The sequence below is a fragment of the Otolemur garnettii genome, unplaced genomic scaffold (assembly GCF_000181295.1).
Source record: "Otolemur garnettii isolate 467f Iridium unplaced genomic scaffold, OtoGar3 scaffold00033, whole genome shotgun sequence".
NCBI classification, from domain to species: Eukaryota; Metazoa; Chordata; class Mammalia; order Primates; family Galagidae; genus Otolemur; species Otolemur garnettii.
This window is the reverse complement of record NW_003852428.1, coordinates 11,254,467-11,271,690: the sequence shown is the minus strand read 5'-3', so window position 1 is coordinate 11,271,690 and position 17,224 is coordinate 11,254,467. Positions and strand designations below refer to the sequence as shown.

The 17,224-nt window shown below is 48.9% G+C and overlaps 1 protein-coding gene across 1 annotated transcript in view; it reads right to left on the bottom strand.

Moving 5' to 3' along the window:
- The window catches only part of ANKH (ANKH inorganic pyrophosphate transport regulator), a 136,846-nt gene that overhangs the window by 11,671 nt on the left and 107,951 nt on the right, over positions 1-17,224 (bottom strand). Inside the window, exon 8 of the mRNA XM_003789542.3 lies at positions 14,427-14,522. Within this exon, the coding sequence (XP_003789590.1) occupies positions 14,427-14,522 (96 nt within the window). The remainder of the gene's footprint in view (positions 1-14,426; positions 14,523-17,224) is intronic.

Below are 17,224 nucleotides of genomic sequence, written 5' to 3'. Positions count from 1 at the left end.
CTCCTGTCTCAGCCTCCCAAGTAGCTGGGACCACAGCCACCCGCCACAATGCCCGGCTATTTTTTGGTTGCAGCCAACATTGTTGTTTGGCGGGCCCGGGCTGGATTCGAACCCGCCACCTTAAGTGTATGTGGCTGGCGCCTTAGCCACTTGAGCCACAGGTGCCGAGCCCAGTCTATGTCTTGACAAAGGTGCCCCCAGCCGCTCAGAAATAACATGCTGCATCTCATCCCAGTGCAGTCTCAGTTAATTCTGATGAGAACCACAGAAGGAAGCTCCTCACTAAGACCTGTTTCCCTGGGTGGTCCCTGAGCTGCTCCAGGGATGAGGACGATCTGAGTCTCATTCCTGGGAATTTGAATTTGGGATTCAGACTCCTACTCTCTCCATGAGCATTTGAATCCGGAAACATACAAACACAGCCACAGTGGGACAGCCATTCTGGGGGTCCTTAGAGAACCCTGTTCTACTAGGGAACATTGCCAAGTGCTCTGCTTTTTGACTCAATTTCCATAAACTGGTGACCAGGCTTTTCAGGAACTCACAAAGCTTTCTCCATTACCTTAAATAACTGAAGTTAGTAGTAAATGAGAAAGTCTTTTCCTCCACAGGTTGGAAAAAGTAAAATACACGTAACCATTTTGAATAAAAATCATCGGCCCTGGGCATCATTTTCATTTAACTGGCTTTACGTCCCCACTGGGCAAGTGGCAGTGAGCCCTGAGCAATGCAAAGAGCAGGCCAAGGCAGCTCCAAGCCTGGCTCTGGGCCTGCTGGCCTGGGTGGAAGTTCCTGCCCAGCTGTGTCTCTGGAGTTTGCTCTCAGCCTCAGCCACCTTCTGGGAATGGGGATGGTGCCTCCATCGCAGGGCTGCTGTGAGGACCAGGGCCACTCTGACACTTGGGACTGGTCCATGCTGAGATGAGGAGTTGAGTCCATAAAACAAATCAATGCCTTTGTTCTTTCAGAAAGTCTTGCCACCTAAACAATGCCAGCTGAACTAGACCGACATCATGTCTGGTGATCAAGTTGATTACATGCTGGGGCCAGGTCCTTATCCCATCATCAATGCCCAGACCTCTAGCACCAGTATGGCCCCAGCTGGAGAGCACACAGTGCTTCTACTGGTGCTGGGCACACACACGTGGTCGATCAGTATCAGCTGCTGCTATTGTAAAATGGGACTGGAATAAAATGTTAGCATTCGAGTCATTTTATGTGGTGAGATGAAGACTGATTTTATTTTCCTCTTTGTACGTTTCTATGGTTTCCACAAAGGGATATATGTTCTTTTTATCAGAAACACATTTAAAAATAAAACAGACCCCTGCATATGTCTCCAAGCATCTATGAGATAAAGTTGATCCTTATATGTGCTTGGGACAGGGATGTGAGGAATCTTGTCTGAGAGGGATGGGTGGCTGACAGCTCAATTTTAACAGCCAGTGTCTTGGGAAAGTGTGCCCCACATCACCCCATGTGGAAGGCACGCTGATCTGATGCATTTGGGGATGGAGAGGCCAAACCAGGCAGGACGCTATCACATTACACCTGAGCTGTCATGCTTGACTTTTAGAGGCAGCTGATGCAGATTTAAGGAACACCACTTGGCCTTTTTGACTCTCAGCATCAAACTTCACTGGTTCTAAGTATGTGGGAGAGGAAGGTGTTCCTGAGAATGAAACGGGTCATAGTCATGACTCGCTCCCTCCCCACAGAGAGAGATGGGAGCCACAGCAGGCTGTGGATGCACGAGGGACATGATCACATTGACACTGAGGCAGCCTTGATCAGGGCTATCTGGGGACCCAGGCAAAAGTGAGGAGCCCCCTTAGGAACTTCTGTGACAGTCCAAGTGAGAGCCAGTGAAGGCTTGGACCAGCGGGCAAGTCAGAAATGGTTCAACTTGGAGGTGTTTGAAGGCAGAGCTAACAGGACAGGAAGGACACCAACATGGAGCCTGGAAGAGGAGCCAAGGCCCAGCCATGTGGGGAGGCTGCAGCAGTGGCTCCTCGAGACATCCCTTATGAGCTGTCCCATGAACTACAGGCACCTCTGTAAGAGCCCTGTTAATGTGACCATGGCTCACCACATCCCACAGGGAATGACGCGGCATTTCATTAGGGCTGACTCTTAGAAATAGGGTGATTCCCAACTTGGAAAGAAATATCCCATTTTACCTGGGTGGAAATGCCTAATGTGGACACAGTATGAAAGGCGTAATTCACTCAGGGGAGAAAGCAGAGTGGTCCCGGGAAGAAGAAGGACTATTATGATCACAGGTGGCTGACGCTCTGTATAGGGGTCCAGCTAGCAAAACTTTTAGCTGGCTGAAATAGGTGTTACAAACCACATCTGTTCATGCTAGATGAAATGACAACTGTTACTGAGAGAAACAGAGCTTGGTGTTCTAAGCTAAGGAGCCCGGAAAAGCATACTACAAAGTGTTTTTAAAGTATCTGATCTCCTCTATGAGGCTTGTCAATAACCGTAATTATCATTATTCATCTATCTTGAATATTTCCTTAAGAGAATGGATGCCACCATAGACTCTTATAGCATATTCACGGTAAAAGTTAATATTTTAAAGATGCATCTTTAAGATAATGAAACCTAAATCATCGCTGCTATCATTTAGGTTTAAGAAAATCACTATCTTTTAGACCAAAGACTGCTAAGTTACCACTAAGGCACCCTGTGGGCCGAGAGAAATGCTATACTTCAACAGCAGGGGGCGCTATGCAGCAAGCCCGCAGAGGGCCCTGGGTTGTCAAACCTCTGCCCATTCCATTTCTCTGCAGGTGTAATTCTTTCCTGTTGTTACTCACCTGATCTGAAGAACACAGCAGAAGCTCTTTAAGTTGACCACCCAAGGGACTGTAACAAACTGGTCAACATACGGAGGGAAGTGGTCACCAGCAGCCTGCTGTACTGATAACACACCTGTGGTGCATGTCTGCCCTATGCAAATTAGGTCAACTTAAGGATGTGGTCAACTGTGGAGGTTCTACTTTATTTAGAAAGTTCCACATCCCACATCCCAGCTTCTGTTTCCCTTTCCTTTTCCTTGACTATGAAGAGTCACCTTGGAACTTGTTAGGGGCTGCAGGGAGGCGGCACAGGCAGTCACTGTCTAAGGGGTGTGGAGTTTTAGTTCTGCACCTTAGTTGAGGTTGGGTGGTGAGGACAGCACAGTTAAGGTGCTTAACTGTACCCTTAAAAACGGTTGGGCTGGCACATTTTATGTTATGTATATTTTACCATAATTTTTTAAAAATAATTTTAAAAGGGAACTTGCTTATTATAGCACACCAGTTTTGTTCTTTTGCTAATTGTTTTAATAATGTGCACGTGGATTTGCCCTGGTACTTTTATTATGCGTTCTTAGGTAGCTTTAGGGCCCAGTCTTGTGTTTCAACCTCTCTTGAGTCCCCCCAAACAAATGAGTCACCCCCTCAAATCTGCAATGCCAGCTGAACTCAGACACCAATGCTGGACTCCTGAAGCTTCCAGAGAGAACTGCGGAGGGAGAGCAGAGGCTCAGAGGGAAGGGACTAACTCTGGACAATCACTATTATATGCCCAGCCCCCCCACATTATTTCACTTAAGCCTCATCCGATGGAGATGGCTGCCTTAGTTTCTGCTTCTCTATTGATGAGGACACAGGGCCTAAAGGGACTGTGTGACAGGGCCCAGGTCACCTGCTGGTAAAAGGGTAGTGGGAGGCTAGAGTTCAATCCAGGCCTTAGGGGCTCAGAAGCTTCCATCCTGGGTACAGTGAGGGGCTCCAAAGGAGAAAGTTCTGAATTCTGTTTCTTTACCTTTGGTTCTCTTCCCATCCTGGCTCCTCCCCCCCCCCCCAACAAGAGTCATTTTGTTCTAGCAGAGCCAAGAACAATGAGGCAGCAGTCTCCACCTCAGGGGGTGGGGGTAGGGCGCCCAGGCAGTAACAAAGCCTCAAACAGGCGGTCTTTGTTCCAGACAAAGGGTCAGCATCGTACCACTGCTGGGCTAGAATAAGGCCTTCAGTATCCGCCCAGCATGGCTGAGTGACAGCTATGGCTTTGTGGGGAAGGCTGGCACCAGGAAGGTGAGACTGGGTCATTCTTATGAACCAAACTTTCAACTTTGAAAACAGGACCAAGTGGAGGAGATCCTGGTGGAGAGCAGTTTTTACTCAGATTTTGCTGCTCTCTAGGACTTAGGACTAACGATTTTCTGAGATGCACCTTTGAATAACAGGATGCGAGTGAGAGCAAGGGGTGCTGGGAGTGCTGTGCCCAGAAGCAGGAGACAGGAGCAGGGAAGCTCAGCAGAGCAGCTGGGCCCCTTCCCTCATATGCTGACGCTGTACAAAAGTGGGTGTGGAGCTTGCCCTGAACTGCGAGGTGCAAACCTGGTCCTTAAATGATGGCCAAAGGCCTCTGACTGGGGAGACTGAGGCTCTGAGAGTTTCTGTTCCCTGTGGCCCTGCCTTTATGTGCTGCTCAGACCCTCAGAGGCACAGGGGGCCACAGCCTGGGCTCTACCAGGGATTAGGGACACTATAAACACTGACGCAGTACATGAAGGGCAAGGAAGAAGCAGAGCTGGAATTGTTGTTTATCTTTGAGAACAGTGCTTCCTGAGGGTTTATCCAGTGTGAGCTGCACAAAACTATTTTAAGCTTAGCTGGAGCTCACAGAAAGGGATTATCTGCAGATTTTTCTGCAGTGTCCTCAGATGCTGTGGCTCTTTGCTTTTTATCCCTCCTAGAATGGTCCTTCTGAGGTCTGGAGTCTGACCTTTTAGGACTGAGATGTTTTAAATACGCAGTACCTTCACTTGCAGTTGAGGTCCCTAGGCTGAGACAGCACCTCTCTGCTCCAGGCAGGCAGTGAAGCTGACAGGGGCAGCCCATTAAGTCCCCTCTCCTCTCTCCAGCAGGCCCCAGCCTGAGCCCTCCCACATAGGGCTGCCCTCAGAACACCGGAACAAGGCCCCAGCACATCAGAACAAGACGGCTGGCCGCTTCCCTGCGTTCACGACCTATAGGCCCTGAGGTGATGGCCACTTATAGAAGAGGGTGGCCTTGACCTTTCTGATTCACAGGAACCAGGGATGTTAAAAAAGAAAAAAAAGGCAATTAAGGAAGCAGATTTCAAAATTTGTGGGGAAAAGGTGAATATAGTCTAAAAGGAGGCTGGAAAGCTCTCAGAAGAGAAGTTCCCTCCCTACAAGCAGAAAGGAGGCCAGTGAGGAGTAGTGGAGGCACCTGAAGGCCTGTGGTCTCCCGGTGTGGAAGGGGGCATGGATGAACCCAGCAAACTCGCCTCCACGCCTTCATCTGCCCAGCCCCAGGCCCTCTCACGTAGGGCCCAGGGCCCACATGAAGTCCCGACACTGCTTTCCTGGGCTCCCGAGCACATGATGAGGCAGACATGCAGGGCTGATGTGCCCAGGGCACTTGGCAGCAAGAGCTGGGAGCCCAGGGGAGGGGACGCCTGTGCCTAGGAGGGGCTGCACAGGAAAGGCCACTTCATCCTCTGGGAGCAGCCGCCAGAGGTGAAGGACAATCTGGAGGGTGCTGGGTGTGTCGGTGGGTACTGAAGGGTTCATTTCCCAAGGACCGTTGTCATCTCTGAGTTGGCCATGGGCTAGGAGAGCAAATGGGCCAGGCTGAAGGGATTCCTGGGGACAGTGGTGCCAAAATGAAACACCGTAAGGCCCATAAGAACAGAGTCCTGAAGGTGAAAGCCCAAATACTCTGAATGTGTAAAAGTGCTCAGATCAAGAAAAAGAACTTAAAAAAATATATGTCCTGTAAGAGAAAAGGGACAGAGCTGCAGCCCCTCCTCGCTGCCTGCCCTCTCTGTCAAACCCGCAGGGTGAGCAAACTGTCAAGAAGGAACTGAAGACCAAAGGCCAGAACTGACAAGAGGGAGCAAAGCATTTTGTGATACCTTTAAATGCTGGGAAGGCTTGGATACTGACATCACTGTGGCGAAAATACCTGCAGGTGTGCCTGAGAAAGGGGAACCAGATGCAGCAGCCTTGAGGGTGACAAATCCCCTCAGGTGGGCTCTAGAAGGGGCCAGCCATCGGCTCTGATGAGAACAAGGTTCCCTGGATCTCAGTGGGTCTCGTGTTTAGCCTGACAACAGTGCCATGTGCTAATTTAAAGAGCTGACTTAGACTCAGGCTGCATTAAAAAATTATGGAACCGTTCTGCTCCAACTGCTCCCAACAATGCCCACGTCCACCTCTGTGAGAAAAGAGGTGGGAGACAGAGGAATGGGGGCCCAGGGAACCAGGGAGTTCGTCACAGGAACGGAGGGAATGATGGCGTCTGAGGAAGCACTGCGGGTGCCCCAAATAGCACCGGATTCCCACACGCGTGGAAATTCCTTCTGTCTGAGGACTCCAAAATGCAAACACGTTTATTAGGCCACATGCGACTTAGTATCTGTCTTTACTGGCATTTTCTAACATGTGGTTGGTGTCTGCAGTTCTCATCAGAGGACTGAAGTACTTCTTACCCCTTCAAAACTCTTATACAGTCAGCTGTGCACAATGGCTCATGTCTAATCCTAGCACTCTGGGAGGATGGGTGGGAGGTTGAGCTCAGGAGTTTAAGACCAGCCTGAGCAAGAGCAAGACCCCACCTCTACTAAAAATAGAAAAATTAGCTGGGTGTTGTGATGGGCACCTATAATCCCAGCTACTCCGGAGGCTGAGTCAGGAGATCACTTGAGCCCAGGAGTTTGAAGTTGCTGTGAGCTAGGCTAAGGCCACTACACTCTACCCAGGGTGACAGGGTGAGACTCTGTCTAAAAAAAAAACTTCTTATAAGGTGGGCCATTCTTATCATCCCTGTGTGGCAGCTGGGGAAACTGAGACTTACAGTTTTAAGTGACTTTCCTGAAGCTGCTCAGCTGGTGAGTGGTGGGGTTGGGAAGTGAACCCAAGCCCTGTGGCTGTGGGGCCCACATCCATAAGCATCAAGCTACAAAGCCCTGATTTCACACTGGAGGTCAGTCCCTCTGCCTCTACACCTGCTCTCCTGGTCCTCTGGTGTCGGGAAAGCCCCATAGCCACACAGGATGATGAGCAGAGGGGAGATTTGTGAGAGGATCAGAGGTGCCGGCTGTAGTTGTGTATACCCTGGCCCTCTGCAAACTTCTTTTCTCATAACAATTAATTCATTCTTCAAGCCCTCTGGGCAGGAGCCCTCTCTAGGGAGGATTACAGGCACCTGATTAAAGGAGAGTCGGTTTTCCAGGGGCTTCTGTCTGCCACACAAGCTGTTTCTCAGTAGCACACCATGCTGCTTTCAGGCTTGCCCTCTGTTCAGAAGGGCGAAGAGCCCTAGAATAATTTCATGGCTCAATTCAAACCTGTTTACTGCACCTGAACAGGCTGGCCACCTGACCCAGAGCTGGGAACACGGTAGAAAGAGAAAGTGAAGAACGCTTTGAGCAGAGGCCACATAGCAGCTAAAAGCACCTTCCTGCGGCCTGCAAGTGCTGAGACACCCAGGCCCTCGGAGAGGGAAACCTGCAACATCCCTGGGGCAAGCCGTGGTTTTTGATTGTTTTCTTTGGCTCCTGGGTCAGACTGGTATCTTATTTCCTGAAGCACACAAAACGGCCCCTTAGCCGTTCAGTACACACTGGTCAGGTGCTTAGGGCCTCCCTGTGCTCAGTCACACCCTGCTGGATGTAATTCCCTCTATTTGGTATTCTCTGAGATGTTTTGAGATGAATTACAAAAAAAATTTTTTTGAGAAATTTTGCACTGGGCTCTACTGGGCTGCACAGCTGTATGTAAGTAAACCAGCAGTCGCGGGAGCTTCAGGCCACCAAGAAAAAGCTCGTCTGCCGGGCCCACAGGACGGACTGCAGAGCATTTGAGCAGGTGCTGAACTCTGGAAGCATAAAAGCCACAAGTACAGCATTCCTGTCTCCTGAAGAATGTTTATGGCAAACCCTGCCGGGAGTGTCCTGACTAAACCTTGTGAAGCTGACATCTGGGTCCTGCACACTGTAACGTGCTCACGGAGGGAGAAGAAAAATGCTCCCCAGATGGTTGTTTTTCTCTTTAAGTTGAGACTAATAAAAACAATTTTTTAAAAAGCCACAGAGAGTCATAGGGTATTAATTATTCCTGGAAGTCTATTAAGCCCTACTGAGTTACTTTGCCGTCTGCGTGGAGTAACAGGTCCAGGTCATGACTGACACCTCCCCTGTGATGGCTCCTGTTCACAACTCAGGGGCAGAGCGGGAAGCTGCACCTTTGAGGTGGGACCTGGTCAGGGAGCACCAGGGAACTTCCCAGGCCGCTCTCCCCATGAGCCTGTCTGTGCCCACATTTCCCCCTCTTCTAAGGACGTGCTGGATCAGAGGCCCGCCACCCACCTTACTCACCACCTGAATAGGGTGACCAGATTTTAACATTTGTAAAGCGGGACAACATGGCAGGGGGTGGGGAGGGTGGGGGGCGGGGGACGGGACAGGGCAGGGTCTGACAACAATGCAAACTTTGATAAGCAGTTCTCGATAATCACTTCTCAATAATTATTTGTTATTATAATTTAACATTATAAAATTAACAAAAATAATATAAAACTCATATTCTGGCAAAACAGCCACCCGGCAGCCAAAAACCATATATTCCCTTCCTGTTCTCCTGCCCGTTCGTGCATTCTTTCCAAAAATTGGGAATTTTTTAAAACACTGTGGGACGCGGGACAAATTGTTAAAAAGCGGGACTGTCCCGCCAAAAGCAGGATGTCTGGTCACCCTACACCTGAACCCCATCTAACCATATTTCCAGACAAGGTCGCGTTCCGAGGTACTGAGTTAGGATTCTAACAGAAGGACTTTGGAAGACACAATCCAGCCCGTGACAAACACAAGAAAAGGTTCTGAGTTGAGTGTTTGTAGTGTCCCTTTTACCACCACTGACAGCAAGATCCAGAAAGATTCTATTTTAATTTTCTTTTAAAAAGGATCAGATCCCATAGCCACTGACCTCAGATACCCTTGTACCCCATAGGGAAGGCCACGTGGTCTGCCTGGCACGCTGTGCAGTGGCCGCCTTCTCTCCCTGCCTGCAGTGACAGCAACACACATACATGGATGCGTGTGGCACACCTCCACCTCCACCAGCCTCCACCTGTTGAAGCTGTCAAAGGCCAGTCGCAGGCAGCCCACGGATGCAGTCTGGGGTCCCTGGCGCTGTCCTATGACCTCGGCATAATCTGAACATGGGTATGCAAAGCCTGCTGAGAGTCCCACCCCACATCTGCCTTCATGAAGCAGTTAGTTCACCAAAAAAGTCAATCTGTGGAATAACCAACTTGGCCAATCTACAATTTGTCAAATTTACTGAGCTCTTAAGAACTTGTCTGTTTTAACTCTTCCAATGTTTGTAACGATTTGTCCTGGAAAGGTTGGCACAGCCCTGAGGGCTGTGTAGGCCAGAATGTCCCCATTTGTCTGGGCGCCACCTCTGCCATCCTGTCCCATCTTTCTGGGTTTGTATTCTCCTCTCTCTTTCTCTGACCACAGTCTTCGCCCTCCCCACCCCCACCCTGTTCTCTTCCTGACTTCCCCACTGCTCCATCTCTCCGACATTCAGTTTCTCTCTTTTCCCTGATCCTTGCTCTCCCCCTCATTTCACTTTCTCTGGGTTTGAGGTCCAGGGGGTGCTGGGTATGGCTGTGTAGGTTGTTCACTGCACAAAAGCGTCCTGCTGGCTCCACCTGCCAGGATCCATCTGGATGGATACCTGTTTCCACTGTGTGCAGAGGGGACTAGAGAGGCCTTTGCAGCAGCCAAGCCTGCACTTTGCATAGATTCTTTTCTACCTCTCCTGAACCAGAGGGACCCCCTCTCTTGGCACTCCCAAAGTTAGAGCAGCAGGGAGCTTCAAATGTCCTTAAAATGCCACTATGAAGCCAAAATAGAAACTAGTCTACCAAAAGCATCCAAATCATTTAATATGATTTGCTATGAACTCCAGAAAGAGTTAAAAAAAAAAAAAAAAAGAACACTGGTAAATTTGATAAATTTAGCAGCCTGACTTGGCTTTCACCAAATTGGCCTGGCATCCAGGTCTGCTATCCTTTTGGGACACTTCTTCCCCACCAAGAGGACTGTTGGGAATACACGGCTCACCGTGGTCAGTGGTTTCTAACTGACCTCTAAATCTAGAGGCTGGGAGGGAACCACGAGAAGCGGGTCTCTGAAGTTTAGTGTTGCCAGTTGCCTCCTCCAAGCCAGAGGAAGGACCATGGCACCTGCTCTGCTCGTGTGAGCTCTCTGCCTCCTCAGCCTGTGGTCCCTGCACCGTCCACTGAGAGAAACGCAGCCTCTCAGGGTCCCCCACCCCAGTCAGACACATGACTGATGGAGACCATAGCTCTTGAGGAAGGTTCAGGGCACGTGGCCCCTGGCTCTGACTCCAATGCTAGTGGCCACCTGTTCACACCTCGCATCGCTACTCTGCGACGTGGTCTCCTCTGCACGGCCCCTACCCTGTATATCTGCTTGTTGCAGCAGGCCCTTAAGTCACACCCTTTTTACTTCCAAACTCCGATTCCCTCACCCCACACTGAGGCTCGTCAGTCTACAGTCGCCTCGCTAACCTGGGTTTGCTCTGCGTCTACCCGCCTGCAGCTGAGGGCTGCGTCTAATCTTTTGGATCAACTCAAGACACCCCTCTCCTCATCCCCACTGCCATTACTGTCTCAGAGATCAGTCGGCCCTCCTGCTGGGCACTGACAGCCAGATGCTGACGGGAATAGCAAATACACGCCTCTGAATTCACCTCCTCTGCCCAACTGGGCAGAAGACATTTGCTGCTTTTCCTGAAACTGAATGATTAAAAAAAAAAAAAAATCTCTGGGTAAGAGAATGAGGACAGACCAGCTTTTGGAGTAAGACAGATGCTCTAAATTCAAACTGCAAACCCACAACAGGGAATACATAACCACACGCCACTGCAGCGTGCTGAAACAGTCTCTGACTGGCGCCGCTGTAGTCTTCATATACAAAGGCAGACACTGAACCCAAATGTCAGGGCCTGAAGAGTGAGCCCACCCTGATGGGAAACACAAAGTTTTGTTCCAGACAGTGTAAGTTTTCCCTTGAAAGCAGTTAGTATCATTGAGTCATTGAGTGTCTGTAGGCTCCACGGGATCAGCCCTTCTCAGACACTCGGGGACCAGCGTGAGCCGCCCCACCAAAGAGCCGAGTACAAGAAAGCACAGCAGTGACACAACGTGCAGAAAGCCGTGGGGCATCAGGAAGCCCGGGCTCCGTGCCTGCATCATCCACAGCAGACACACAGTGAGGCACTCTGGAGCGCACCAATGGTCTCTGCTACGGTAACTTCTAGACACTAAGCAGTTTCAAAATTCATAAAACGAAAATACACTTGAAAAGAAAGGGCCTCTTAAAAGCTTTGAAAATAGGATAAACTGACCATGAATGAAGGAACCGTTGCTTACCAAGGATAAATGCTGGTGGTACCCTCCCGACCCTGCCTCCTAGTGAAGCATTATTTGATTTACACGTTTATTATTTTTATTAACGTGTTATCGTGTCCCTTCTCAGTGTCAGGCAGGACTCTAGGCCCGGGGATCAGAGGTGAGGACATCACAGACCCTTCCTTGTGAAGTTCAGAGCCTAAAAGCAGCCACAGCTATACAAGAATGAACACGAGTGATACAAACAAAAAGGCCTGTCCAGGCTGTAGGGACAGTTCACTGTTCAATGTAGAAAATCTCCTTTTACATTTTGTCCATGTGTCTTTATTTTGCCTCGCCTGGTCCCAGACTCATTGCCTCAAGCGATTCTCCTGCCTCAGCCTCCCAAAGTTCTGGGATCACAGGCGTAAGCCACCTCGCCTGGCATCTACATGTTTTTTGGAGACAGAGCCTCAAGCTGTCGCCCTGGGTAGAGTGCTGTGGCATCACAGCTCACAGCAACCCCCAATTCCTGGGCTCAAGTTATTCTCCTGCCTCCGCCTCACAAGTAGCTGGGACCACAGACGCCCAGCTATTTTGGGGTTGCAGCCATCATTGTTGTTTGGCGGGCCTGGGCTGGATTTGAACCCGCCTGCTCAGGTGTATGTGGCTGGTGCCTTAGCTGCTTGAGCCACAGGCGCTGAGCCCATCTACATGTTTTTTAATGACAATTTCTCTAGTCAAGACGCTGAATCAGTTGATTGAATTATTGTAAAGATAACGTATGTAAGATACTTCCTAGGCTACAAACTCGAATACTATGGCTTTTAAGGTTGAAGAAACCACCATTTCAGGCACAGCAGTAAAGTGACCAACTCTGGAGGCCTAAGCACCCACGTTTGTTCCCACTCTCTGGAACAGCACAGTTCAGAGGATGCGGCCCTGGACAATGCGCCCACAAGCCTTGGCTCTAGCTGGTTCTATTACTAGGTATTTGGACAAGTCACTTGTCCTCCTGTTTGAGTCATTTCCTTTTCTGAAAAATTATGGGTTTTGACTGCTTCTTTTCCAAGTTCCTTTCCAACAAAGGATTCGATTTCTAAGGTGAAAATTTACCCTGAGATTAAATTCAGGCTACAGATGGTATTTAGACCAAGGACTAGAATAATTAATAAATGTCTACCTGGGAAAACGTAAGCATAAGTTATAAGTAATTATCAAAATAAAACTTGTTGCAGAATCACATTTTTTAAAGGGTTCAAAGTATTGTCTGTGAATTGAAAGACAGGAGAGTCCCTCCAACCCATCCTGATAAAGTTCTCCATCAGATATTGAACTCTTATTATGGGAAGAAGAGCAAGGGGGTGAGGCTGGGCCTCAGAGCCAAAGCCACCCGACTCCCAGCTTCAGATGCAGCTGAGATCCAAGTCACGGAACCAGGCAGCAGGGTCCACTCACCTTTGGAATTGCCAGTCATTTAACAGTCTCTAAACACTGAGGTTTTTTCCTGGAATAGAAACCTCTCTGTTCTGCCTAAAATATTCTTTTAAAGAGTTTCAAAGTTTTTCAATGTTTTGCTAATATTTTAGGGAACTATGGAAAAACTTACACACCCTAGAGAGAAATAGTGCTGACAGGGGAGCAGGGCTGCCCGCACAACTGGCTGACACAGACAGGCTTTGCTATCAGAAATTCATCCGTAGTGGGGCAGTGTGGGAATAGGTCTCTGATGCACCCCAGGGGACAGGCTGGAGGGAGGGGCTGTGTTGGTGGTGATGGGGCAGCTGAGAGCACAAGGTCACAACTCAGTGACATCAGAGGTATTCTGTGATGGGCTATTTGCCTTGTGTTGCCCTTATGACAATCTAATTAGGTACTGGATGAGTAGATCAAATATTAAACTACAGGCTCTCACAAATATAAAGCTACAGGCTCACAAACATGTGCAGGGCTTGATCTAAAAGGACCACTGATGGGCATCCAGCTCCGCGGTCCTTGCACGATGGTGAGAAGGACCAGTGTTCCTGGGACCACCCCCATGGCCCCAGGTCCTCCTTGTTAGTTATTCATGATGACAAGTGCACATCCCCAGACATTTCTGCAGCATGCTGCCATCAGGTATGTCAACGTAGTAGTCTATAGAACTTAAGGGAAATGTGTTGCCACCACGACAAGCAGGGACAACAGAACTGACTTTAAGAGACCCTTATTTCTTTCTATCTTCTCCTTGTCTCCATCTTTGCAACCCAAAGGGCACAGTCTACGATGAATGATTGTTTATAAATATTAAGGTTTCGCCACTGTTGGATAAGGTTCTAAACAATGTTTTGTTTTTTTTGTTTTTTTTGAGACAGAGTCTCAACCTGGGTAGAGTGCCATGGCGTCACAGCTCATAGCAGTGTTCCCAACGGGGCCTCACCTGTGATTTTTGTTTATTTAAGGTTGTGCACAGAGACGTCAACAGACCCTGCTGATGGTGTGGTATCTCGCACGTTTGTTCACAGAGGTGTCCAGATAGATGGGCCCTGGGGTCTTAATAAGTAAGTGCTGAATGATAGACAAGTCGGCTAGTCCCCAGAAATGTAGCTAGAAGGGAGTTTTTACCAGGAGGAAAATAATGCTGACTACATGTGGAAAAGGGAGGAGGATGGTTCTAACGCTGGCTCTGGAAATTATTTAGCAAGACCAGAGTATTATTCAAATTAAAGGCAAAGCCTGCCTTTCTTCTGTGTATAAGGAGCCCTGACAAATGCCCGAAGTAGACCCTTTCCTCCCAGATTCAATGGCCCCTTCAGTAATTGGTCACTTCGGGAGAAGAACGTGTATTAAAGAGGTCACAATCAATCTAGCACATAGAATGCTATGGAATGTATGATATCTTCCTTTAAAATGGCAATAATACCCTGTACAAAAACCAAAACAGAAAGAGAAAAGAGAGAAGGAGAGAGACAGACCGAGGCCGACTCTTCTTACCGTCAGGGACAAGGCCATGCAGACGAAGGTGAACTTCTTGATGTGGGCTGCTGTGACTGTGTTGCTCGTGCTCACCAGTTTATTGCTGGGGTTATTCTGGGGAAAGAAAATGACAGTTGTGGCTGGGCTTGGTTTATCCTTGGGTTAACCCCCCACCCCCTGTGAACCTTAAAAGGCATCCCCTTTTGGTTTTATTTGATGGGTCTGCAGTGTAAGTTTCAAGTGACAGTTTGCAAGGCAGATGCCATGTTGATTCTCTGACAGTTGCCAGGTTCCTGGACATGACCATGGACCAGAGTGAAGCCTGGACTCAATGCCCTGCTGCATCATCTGACTCAGTCCCTGCTCACTAGTCCAGGGCTCTGAAGCCTGCTGTTTGCCCCAGCAGAGCCTGTGCCACGCTGCCCACGGGCATCTTCCTAAATGCTACACCCTGCACGGTGACCTCCTGGCCCCTCTCCTCGCCACCAAATGGACTGTAAATTCCACTAGGCATTCAAGGTCCTGCCCATCTGACCCGGTAGGTACTTCTCCACTATGGCCTCCTGCCCCTCCCTGGCAAGGCTCTGTTCTTCCTTCGCCCCCTGGATCTTCTGACTTCTAAGAACACCCCTCAAAGGTCTTCTAAGAACACCTTTGAGGCCCATCATCTTCACAGCCTGTCTATTCCCTAAAGCCTCCTGGATTTTTGCCTTCCAAACTGACTCTGGGTCCCCCCTTTCAAGACACGTGATGACCCTAGAGCTCTCTGAGGGCCGGCATCACGTCCTGTAACAGTCCGAGGCCCTATGAAGTTGTGCACACTCTGAGTTAAGCCTGGGTGTCTTGCCCATCTCTGTAGCCCTGCAGCACTCAGCACCGTCTTTGAGTAGAAAAGCTGCTTCAAGAGCTGCTACACTGATTTTTTTTGTTTTTTTGAGACAGAGTCTCACTATGTTGCCCTGGGTAGAGTGCTGTGGTGTCATAGCTCATAGCAACCTCCAACTCCTAGGCTCAAGTGACTAACTGGTCTCAGCCTCCAGAATAGCTGGACAATAGGCACCTGCCACAACGCCTTGTTATTTTTATTTTTATTTTTTAGAGATGGGGTCTTGCTCTTGCTTAGGCTAGTCTCTGAGCTCAAGCAATCCACTCATCTCGGCCTCCCAAAGTGCTGGGAGCTACACTGGATTTTAAGCATACCTGCGGTGGCTCGGGTGTCCTCCTGCACGGCAGCAACCGAGGCTGCAGAGGCGCCCCTCCCCAGGCATGCTTCTCACCCATCAAAACGTCAACTGCAGAACCCAGCGGAGAAAAATGCCCCCCCACCTCATTATGGACAGTCCCAAAGCAGACTCAGAAAAACAAACCCCAACACCTGGCTCTGCATCATCCGTGTAGCTGTTACAGTGGGGTCCACTTGGAAAAAAGCTTTTGATTTTCCTTCACTGGGAGACTAAGGTAACTCTCCGATCCCTTCCCCTGCAAAGCTACGAGCACCAGTCTGAGTGACTGTAACACTGTCTTAAGACTAGTCTCTAAATACATATTTGCTTTTCTGAATAACAGACTGTTGCTATAGCAAAGCTCAAATCCTAGCGTGGGCGATCTCCATCTCCATTCACAGCCTGGGGTGGGGGAGTCTGTAAAGGCGGTGCCCTGGTGGGTCCAGCAGGAAGGAGGCCCACGTTGGAGAGAGCTGGGTAATTTCACCAGAACACACACAGCCCCAGGGACAGCAACACACTATGGCTCCTTCGGGAGCACTGTTACTTGTAAAACAGCAAATATTTCCAGAAAGATCGTCAGAGTAGACCAGCATGTGTCATTAGGTCAGCACAGGTGTTTCATTTCGCTTGTGTTTCTTGCCCACTCTGCGCAGAAACATACTTTCACAGATAACTGAACGTTAAGAGAATTTGCACTAGTGGAATCCTCTCTGAGTTCATATTTAGCTAGCACTTCCCAAAGGCATATGAGAAATTTTAAATCCTCAAAGAGGTGAAGGATTATAATTGTCAATGAAGCCACATTCTGAAGCCTACACGGAGGTGCCTAAGACTTGGGTGAAGAACTGGCATTCACACACTGGCTCGGGGAAGTTCAATGCGCTGCCTGGAAGCAATGGGTGAGGTTTTAAAAGGATCCTTCAGTAACCTGAATTTCTGGCTGGAGGTACGCTTGTTAAAGGCATTTTTTCATAGTTCCTAACCTCTGTGATCATGAATAAAACAAAGTTTTTCTTGGATGCTCCTAGTGAAACCATACAGTGCTGTATTGTTAAGTTTTATGATTTCAAGGTAGCCAAAAACAATTTCAGATGAGACTTTGCAGCCAGGAGTTTCTGACACTTTGGCACCTATCCTTCCCATCAAGCTTCATCAGGTAATTATCTTATGTTCCAGGAAATAGAATTGAAATTTACCAAGAAGACTTTACGTCCACGTTGGTTTTCTAGGATTTACCTCTATACATGTGTACTTGAAATGAAGACCATGATTTCTATCTATACACTAAATTAGGCCCACTTAAATGCAGATTGTCAGCTCTCTCCAGCAAGTGACTCAGGCCATCTGAGGGCTACTCTCAAAGGCCTGGGAAGCAGGAATCGAAAGCATCTTTCAGACTACACTCTGCATCCTGACTACAGGGCACAGAGGGGGCTCACACGCCAGAGTTCTGGGCCTGTCTCCACTAGGCTATGCATGTTCTAACACGATTATACTCTGTGGTGAGAACAGGTATAGGAGAGGAAGTGAGAATGGCCGGGGATCTGGGCTGTGGGAAGACTGTGGTGACAAGAAGTGAGAGCTGAGTGC